We start from the raw sequence: 9,475 nt of genomic DNA on the forward strand, positions 1-9,475 counted from the left end.
TAGATCCGTCAAAAACAGTCGTATACGTTGGAATATTCTGCATTTCCTAGTTGATGAAGTTTAATTCATTTTTGATTCTCCATTTTGAGCTTGGGTTATTCTAGTTTAACGGTCAAAATTGCTCCTTCTACCGACATAATTGTCGTAGCTTTACCGGTAAATCGTGTGACTGGCATTAATACGCTGCCTTGTGACAAACCGGATTGAGTTCCGGATCAATTCCTGTCCTCAATTCGGAAATTGTAAGGAAGAAAAGCTTCAATCCACGTATTGGAAAGAATAAACAGCCAAAAAATAGCCCTTAAATGAAAACCCTATATACATAATTACCAATATAAAGAAGTTTTTAAAACTAATTATTACCTTATTTTTTTATTTTCTTCTTTTTTTTATGAGGGTTCGCAACAGCACAGGTCATATAAACTCTCAGGGTGCCGGTGTTTTTGAAAAAAAAGCCCATTTGTAAGTATGTCGGGTTCGAATGCAGGGCCGCTGGATTCGAACCCGGGACTTTTACTTTACAGCGATGAGCCTAAACCGTTGCGGCCACCGATTATTTTTTTAAATTTCTTTTTTTATTACTTTAAACAAATGTTTAACTGTTATTATTAAATAAATAATTATTATTAAATAAATGTTAATAAAACATTATGCTTATGATTACAGTATTAAATAAACATTTTCTTTTAAATAAGTCGATAGTTGATTTTTTTAAAAACTATTTATCAAATTTAAATCAATCTTCATGCCCCATGGTTATGTAAAAAGCTAAGGAGCTTCTGTTTGATCTTTGCTCCTTTGAGTATGAAAATTGCCGCCTTTCTACCTTCTTAACGAGAAGAATAACATAATATAATATAACGCTTCTATATTAATTTTAAAAAACAGACAGAAAAATATTTTGTATTATTTTTTATTAAATTTGATTTGAACACAAACTGTAAATAAAAGGTGTAAATTATCATATGTTTAAATATATTTAAATTAAATTATTTCATATCATTTACAAATATTGTTTAATAATGCAAAAAGACCAAAGTTTGGAAAAGTGGAAACAGAAATAAAATAAACCTTGCGATTTTATCGCAAGTCGCTGATGATAGAGGTGCGTAAAGATCCAGAAATGTTTCCAGTTTGGTGAAAACTATAGGGATAGCCGTTTTGGAGCAGTTGGGAGCCCAGTTGAGGACTCCCCAGAAGTTGTTGTCGCAGATTAGAGGACCACCGGTGTTGGCGACGCACAACGCAGTGGAGAGCATATCGAAGGGGCGAAAGCAAATCCTGTACCTTTCAAAAATGTGCGTATAACTTTTGTCCTTTATGCTGCTTTGGCATAAAAACGAAGAAATCGGATAGAGATCAATCGCCTGAAGTACGCCCGTGTACCCTTTGCTGGCACCCCAACCGAGAACGGTGCACGTTTTACTTATAGCCAGGGCGTTTTCGAACAGCCTCTCTATCTCCTTGGACGACTTGGACTTGACATTGACCGGTTTGACGAATTTGTTGAAAATCAAACGTTTTGTTAAAGTTAGAACTGACACGTCGTGATCCCAGGCAAGAGTGTCTTTGTCCCTCGAGCAGTAGAAGTACTTGACGACCTTCGAGACTCGGCGGACTTGGGAGAGGTTGGACTGCGTCCCGATGCCCCATGCAGCCTGCGCTCCTGCAAAAACCAAAAACTTGTCGGGCTTTTCGGCGACGATTTCCCCACGCCCATTGTCGTAACATGTACAATGGCAAGAGGTTATTATAAAATATTCTGAAATAATTGTCCCAGCGCAATGAGAAGTTCCGCTTTCTCTAATCACTATGTTTACAAGAAAAGGATATTCGGCGTAAAGCGGATATCTACCACCAAAGAAGCTTCCGAGTGGCTCCAATTCCCGGTGAGATAAGTATCCTCGAGACGTAATGTTTATTCCACTTGCATGTCCCGATGCAGTTTCTGTATTATCCGCTTTCTTCAAACTGTTTCCGTAAGTTTCGTTATCTCTCGGAACGGAGCCGACAAAATTAGACCCTGTATAATTTGTCTCTCCAGCAACGAAATATATACTCAAAGAAAATATTTTACAAAAGAACCATAATATAATACTTTTTTTCATGTTGAAAGTGCATTTTTTGTAAAGAGATGTTTGATCTTTAATACAACTGTTTTAAATTACATGTGATATTTGTTATAATAATTTTCTACAACAAATAGCAACTACAGATTATCTCAAATATCGTACTTTTGGCAAGTAAATTAACTACCACCAAACAAAGCCCTTCTTTATATAAAAAGTTTAACGTTTTTTAGAAATAAGTAGTCTTTAAAAATTTTTATTTACATACATTTATTTTACATTTACAACAGTATTTATTTAAATACAGCAAATGAAAAACTAAAGTAAAACAAAATCTGGTAATTTAAGAAAAATAAAATAAACAATCTAGCACAAAAAAGCGAAGAATCATCCAGTAATGACCCATCCCTTAAGAGGACGACCAGGTTGGTTTGACACGGATTTGGAGCAAACTTTTTTTGGTGATTTTACACTCCAAAATATTAAACACGCATCCGCCACTTCTTGAGAATAGGACCTGGTTTCGTCAAAATTTTTTTTTGAAAGTTGAAGTTTTCCATTGTTAAATATTTTTCTTTCAAATCAACAACTATCTGAATATATCATTTTATAGCATATTTTATGTAGATTGCAATAAAAATATATTAAAAGCAATCAAAGTTTATGAATAGCCAAAAAAGTCTAAAAATCAAATATTTTCAGTCTACATAGTAAAATTAACAAAGTTACATATTATGAACAATTTTTTCCACATAATTTTAAATAAAACATAGTTACATGGTTAAGATGCTTAATCGGAAACCTACATGGTTTCAATTTTAGAACCGCATAAACTCGAAGGATTTATGTGTTATACACACTACTGGATACCTTTATTATTTGAGTTATGACGTATTCTTTCAACTCCAGGTGGTGTGCTGTTAATGAACTTCTTCTTAAGTTCTTGTATTTGTATGTTGTTTTTTGAGGAAAAAATAAAAGGATTTCTATTCTATTTGGTGTTTTGAAATTTTTTGATTATTGATCAACTTTACTGCAATCTACTTTAAAAAGCTGCTGTGCTGTCTCATAGTGTTTTTTAGCAAGTAGAACAGCGAAATAAAAATATTTAGAAAATTTTTTTTGGGTGAAACCAGTGCCTATTCACTAGAAGTGGCGGATAAGTGTCCGATTTTTACGAAGTAGATTGACCAAAATAAGTTTGGTCCAAATCTGTGTCACACCAACCTAGTCGTCCCCTTGTCTCACTTCCAACAGAATGATTTCAATGATAGCATCTTTGAGATGGTTTTGTTCATTTCGTGTGCACAGGTTTCTATGGTTAGCAGTGTTAAGGGATGTTAAGGATTGGATAAGTAGAAGGGAGCGTTTACATTTTTTTCGAAGGATTTCGGATTGGGAAATACGATGGTAATTGGAATGTTTAGTTGAACCCCACAAACTTCTGAAGAAGACAGTCGCTTGATTTTGTTTAAAGTTAAGAGGTTAACTCAGCTAGGCACACTATGACACAATAATGGATTTAGGTGTATTTTTTTTTTTAACGAGGGTTCGCAACAGCAGAGGTCATATAAACCCTCAGGTGCCGGTGTTTTCGAAAAAAAAGAATATTTGTATGCATGTCGGGTTCGAATGCAGGGCCACTGGATTTGAACCCGGGACTTTTTTTACCTTACAGTGATGAGCGCCGTGTCAACGCCTAAACCGTTGCGGCCACTGACGCTCCCTGGATTTATTATTATTATTTTCACTAATTTCGTGGTCCGCTTGACCAATTAATATATTACAATTAATTAAGGTTTTTAGTTGAGATAAAAAAGTCAATGGCACGAGCGGGATTCGAACCCACGATCTTCGGCTAGATACGCCGCTGCTCTACCACTTGAGCTATCGTGACCTCGATCCCCTCGAACACTAACTTCCCATCTCAACCCCACCTTTTGAATTTTCCCTCCTTTTTGCCATTTTTCCGATTACGACATTATTATTATTACATTTCTTAGCTAGTTTGAAATTAATAGTTAGTCGTATTTGACCATTTCTGATAAATAAAATATATTGAAAAATCTTAATAAATCTTTCATAACTGTTGTTAATTTTTCATTTTTTTATTTGGCAACCAGATGATGGGTCGAACAGATGACTATTTAAAAAAAATAAGCTGAGTTCAACACATTTAAAGTTAGAGAATGTCAGGCAGTCTTATTTAAATTTATTTTTCGATTTTTAATGTAATGCAATCTTCAATTAGTACATTGGTATTTTATCTTCTTCTCGGTTTAGTTTTTTCGCAAGGTGTAGACTGTAAGCAAGCATCAAAACGAAAGGATAGAGAAAGACGTAGGGAAGAGGAAAGTTCGACTGAAAAAGCGAATGTGACAATAAATAATAATAAGGGAAGGATTCCGTCCTACGGCGATTATCCTTTTGTCGTCAGTGTAGAGACAAGGTCGGGAAGGACACATGTGTGCATCGGCGTACTCCTTTCGCTCACACACGTACTCTCCGCCTGCCACTGTTTCTGCAGCCCAAACAAAAGCGGTTCAGCGATTTTGAAAAAAGAAAACTATACCGTGATAGCAGGTTTGACGACCCTGAGAGGAAAACGTTCGTACCAGACCCGAGACGTGCTGAACATCACCGTCCATCCCAAATGCAAAACGTCACACATCGATATAGGATGGGAGAACGATTGTGCGGTTTTGCGGCTGGTCAAAATCTTCTCTAATACACAGTATGCACAGCCGATTCGCATTTTTTCAAACATGAGGGACGAAGTTGAAGAAGAATTCGCCGATTTGGTCACACAGGGGTTGAAGTGTTCGACACTCGTCCGGCCAGTTTATGGAAACGTGACGATCGGCATGTTTGAAGAGATCGACATGACCAGTTTAACCCCGTACAGGTGTTACAGAAGCTTATGCCTACAGAGAAATCTATGCGCGCCTCATGTTTTAAACATTGCTCGGGATGTATGCTTCACGCCTGTTCAAAATATGGGACCCGTCTGCGGAATGAACACGGCCTCGCCACTCATATGTGGCGGTTTTGTATGGGGTATGTTGAAATGGGCGCCTTCGTGCAACAAAACTGAATCACCTATGTTATTCTCCTTGCTTCACTCTTTCATGGATTTTTATGCGCCCTTTGTGTCCTCAGCAATCACGAAACACTTCCATTTCAACGTACTGCTCCTTATTTTACCCCTTGCGCTGCTCTTATCGAAAATAAATTAATTGGATTTAACTATATTATACAGCCTTTGTAAATTTTAAAACCGAAATAAATCAACATGTTTTCTGTTTTGTTTTATCAGATGATCCTACAAGCGGAAAAGTATATAAAAAACTATATCTGTACTCAAAATTTGACCTTTTATCCCTACTTTCACCATTTAAAACACAATTTAAACCAAACATCCTTTTAGAGGCATTATGGCAACAATATGATATCTAAATTATACCAAACCCGTCATGAAATTATCCATCGATTTGACTTAAATACACGGATCCTGGTTCAATTTTCGCCCCGGAGCTAGTCAGTCTCCTAGCTCGTGACTAGCTCGGTTCATCGCAAAAAAGTGCATTCACCGAATTTATAATTGCTGATTATATTCATTCATCATATCATTCTTATGACACTAAAAACATTTTAATCTGGTTTTTGCACGAAAAAATGGCCAACTTTGGAAATGCATATTTAAAGTCAGACTTGCGCTAGGTCCCATTATTTAGAAAATTTTACACTGAACAAGATGGCTTTTTTTTTAAAATATTTCACTAAAAATGTGTGGTGTTTAGTGACCGTAGTCAATGATTATTCGGAGATCGTGAGATGCGGTCTGGTGTGACGTAGGTTTTAGAAAAACATTTTCTTTATCGTGTCAACGTTTCGATCTTTATTGAGATCATCTTCAGAGCTCAAAGTGTTTGCTGTTTGTGTCAGCGCTGAATATGATCTCAATAAAGATCGAAACGTTGGCACGATAAAGAAAATGTTTTTCTAAAATATGTCACATCAGATTGCATCGCACGATCTCCAAATAATCATTTATTATTATTTTTTTGCTTTATTTTTTTTATCTATAACTGTACATATATTACATCATTTTCTTATCGTGCCTACGTTTCGATTTTATTGAGATCATCTTCAGGGTCTGGGATTTATAAATATTGTTTGAATTTTACAAATACATGTAGGATGTGAAAAATATTATGAATTTATACAATGATAGAAATTTTAGATTAAAAAAATGAATTTATACAATGCTAGAAAACTTTAGATTAAAAAAATGAATTTATACAATGCTAGAAAATTTTAGATTAAAAAAATGAATTTATACAATGCTAGAAAATTTTAGATATAAAAATATTTCACTAGCTTCATCATTCAACAGTAACTTCAAAAATTCTGGAACGTGTCAGTTTTTGTACTTTTTACTTCAAATTGAACTGTGGAGCCAGGAAATCGTCCTGGAGCGACGCCCTTTAGCAACTGATAGGAAATTTTAATAAGCTTTCAATTTGTCACCTTTCACTTTGCCGATTTTGGGACAAAAAACGCGGTTTTTTACGTGCTCATGAAAAAAATCCGATCGCACTCTCTCCCGATTTTCAAGGATGCATAAATTTTGAACCGCCATGTTTTTTTTGTCAATTTTACCTCAATAACTTTTGTTCGGAGAACTTTTTAAAAAAAAAGTGATAAGGGAAGCGACAATTCTTAGTTTGACCTTTTGGGATGCGGAATGCTTTTGCTGTCGATAATCACTTGTTTATCTCATCAAGGAAATTCAACTTTTTACCATTTCACAGGTGTTGTGTGGCAGTTTGGCTTCGAATAACGTTTTGAAACAATAGGTTTATGTATCATAAAATTCGGGAGAGACAATGATCGGTTTAATCCATGAGCACGTAAAAAAATCGTGAATATCTCGAAAATTTCGTTGAGAAATCGGGTAAAGCGGAAGTTTATTAAAATTCCCTAAAATATCCTAAATTACTAATGGTCGTCGCTCCAGGACGATTTTCTGGCTCCACATCTCATTTTGAAGTTTTTGTAAAAAGTGCAAAAATTGACATGTTTCAGAATTTTTGAATTTACTGAAGGTAGGAAAACATCTAAAAAAAAGCCATCTTGTTCAGCGTAAAATTTTCTAAAAAATACCTAGCGCAGGTGTCTTAAACGGCTGAGAAAATATGCATTTCCAAAGTTGTTCAATTTTTCGTGCAAAAACCGGGTGGTCAGTTTTTTTATAGTCAGTTTAGTGTACGTATTATCGTTAAAAGAAAAATTATTACGATTATGTGGTTTTGGTTTGTAGGAGGGAGCGTTAAATTTTCCCAAGACCATGTGCGCTGATCCAATGATTTATGAAAATTATTTTATTTAAATTTTCACCTATTCTTAACTTATTTTTCAGATATTTGTTGCTCTTAGTAGGTACTAAAACTATGCCCTGCTAACATGTTGTGTACAACAATTTTATACAATTTTCTTCAGAAAGCCATTGGCTTGTAATGCCCTGTTTGTATCTTATTTTTATTGCTGTGCAAGTACGCAAATATTTCTGTGTGATGACCTCAACCCTTAAAAAAGATTTTTCGATATAATAATTATACCTATTGGCAAGTAAAAACTAATATTATATATTATCTCACCTCTAAAGAAAGATGCTTTTTATTATGTTCCTGGCCCTCCCTCGTATCAAAATTTGTAAGGAGATGAATTTTGATTAATCCTCTGGAACATCAATTACTTTCCTGCCAAGAAATGTCCTGCGTCCTCTTGTCTCACCGATCTTGTAGGTCGTAATTTTAATGGTTCCAAGGCACGATCATTATCAAGATGACCTTTAACATAACATTAATGTTCAATTAACTTTATCGTAGTATCGTCACCTATGGTGAAAGGTTTTAGCATTAAAGTGATTTCATTTCGTAATTACCAATAATAAACAAGACAAATTATATGACTTTGGTTTCGCACTATTTGATAGAGAGAGAAAGAGAGAAAGAGAGAGAGAGAGAGAGAGAGTGAGACAGTCAGACATTGAGAGAGATAAAGAATAAAGAAAGAAAAAGATAGGGATAAAAAGAGAAATAGAGAAAAATAAAGAAATAAAGAGGGAAATAAATAAAGAAAGAAAAAGAGAGAGGTAAAGAAAGGAAGAAAAAAGAAAGTAGAGTTAGACGGAGACTGAGTGAGTGAGGAAGTGAGAGAGAGATAGTGAGAGAAAGAAAGATAGAGTAAGTGAGATGGAAAAAGAGGAAAAGAAAGTGAAAGAATGAGAAAGAGTGAGAGAGAATGAGAGAGAGACAGTCAGACATAGAGAAAGATAAAGAAAGGAAGACAAAGAGAGTGTAGATTGAGACGGAGAGAGAGAGAGAGAGAGAGAGAGAGAGGGAGAGTGAGAGAGCGAGAGAGACAGTCAGGCATAGAGAGAGATAAGGAAAGAAAAAGATAGGAAGAGAAAGAGCGAAATAAAGAGAAAAAGAGGGAAAGCAATAAAGAAAGAAAAAGAGAGAGGTAAAGAAAGGAAGAAAAAAGAAAGTAGAGTGAGACGGAGACTGAGTGAGTGAGGAAGTGAGAGCGAGATAGTGAGAGAAAGAAAGATAGAGTAAGTGAGATGGCAAAAGAGGAAAAGAGAGTGAAAAAATGAGAAAGAGTGAGAGAGGATGAGAGAGAGACAGTCAGACATAGAGAAAGATAAAGAAAGAAAAAGAGAAAAAGATAGGGATAGAAAGAGAAAAAGAGGGAACGAAATAATGAAAGAAAAAGAGGAAGAGATAAAGAAAGGAAGAAAGAAAGAAAGTAGAATGAGACGGAGAGTGAGTGATTGAGGGAGAGAAAGACAGTGAGAGAAAGAAAGATAGAGTAAGTGAGATGGAAAAAATGGGAAGAGAGTGCAAGAAAGAAAAAGAGTGTGAGAGAGGGAGAGATGAAAAGCGAACATTAAACAAAATCGACATAACACAACTCCTGATAGCATTGCCCCAGAGGAGAAAAAGTGACGAGGTACGGTGGTGAAATAGAAAGGAATTAGATATGTACGATAGGTAGGAAGGACGAGTATAGATAATCTCAAGTATAGATAATCAAGTGATAGATAATCTCTGCCGTACGTGCACACAAAACCGGATTAGCGTCCGTTCCGAATTCTTTAGTTCAACATCGACTTTAATCTTCCACAACTATACGGGATTTATTACGATAAAGACCTTTCTACATTAAAGTGTTGTACTTTTTTTCTATTTTTAGTAAGGATATGAACGAACACAATAATCTTTTATATAACCCAACAAAAAAATTATTAAAAAAAGGATCTGATGCACATAAAAAGTCATAAATACTATCGTGGGAAGGTTGTTTTGATTAGTGCTCAACGATCATTAACGAATAGAAGA

The 9,475-nt window shown here is 35.2% G+C and overlaps 2 protein-coding genes across 2 annotated transcripts; one reads left to right on the top strand and one right to left on the bottom strand.

Moving 5' to 3' along the window:
* Nucleotides 1-984: 984 nt before the first annotated feature.
* LOC106674347 (serine protease VLSP-1) lies at nucleotides 985-2,142 on the bottom strand. Its single transcript, XM_014406991.1, has one exon. It carries the CDS (start codon nucleotides 2,106-2,108, stop codon nucleotides 1,017-1,019), a length of 1,092 nt encoding a protein of 363 aa, XP_014262477.1. The 5' UTR covers nucleotides 2,109-2,142; the 3' UTR covers nucleotides 985-1,016.
* Nucleotides 2,143-4,303: 2,161 nt separating this feature from the next.
* LOC112127608 (complement factor D-like) lies at nucleotides 4,304-5,305 on the top strand. The gene has a single exon (XM_024228788.1). It carries the CDS (start codon nucleotides 4,304-4,306, stop codon nucleotides 5,303-5,305), a length of 1,002 nt encoding a protein of 333 aa, XP_024084556.1.
* The last annotated feature ends 4,170 nt before the right edge of the window (nucleotides 5,306-9,475 follow it).

Source organism: Cimex lectularius, unplaced genomic scaffold (assembly GCF_000648675.2).
Source record: "Cimex lectularius strain Harlan isolate CLEC.00 unplaced genomic scaffold, Clec_2.1 scaffold269, whole genome shotgun sequence".
Lineage (NCBI taxonomy): Eukaryota > Metazoa > Arthropoda > Insecta > Hemiptera > Cimicidae > Cimex > Cimex lectularius.

Coding starts and splice junctions, on each gene's coding strand:
- LOC106674347 (XM_014406991.1), bottom strand. CDS start 2,108: ATGAAAAAAAGTATTATATTATGGTTCTTTTGTAAAATATTTTCTTTG.
- LOC112127608 (XM_024228788.1), top strand. CDS start 4,304: ATGCAATCTTCAATTAGTACATTGGTATTTTATCTTCTTCTCGGTTTA.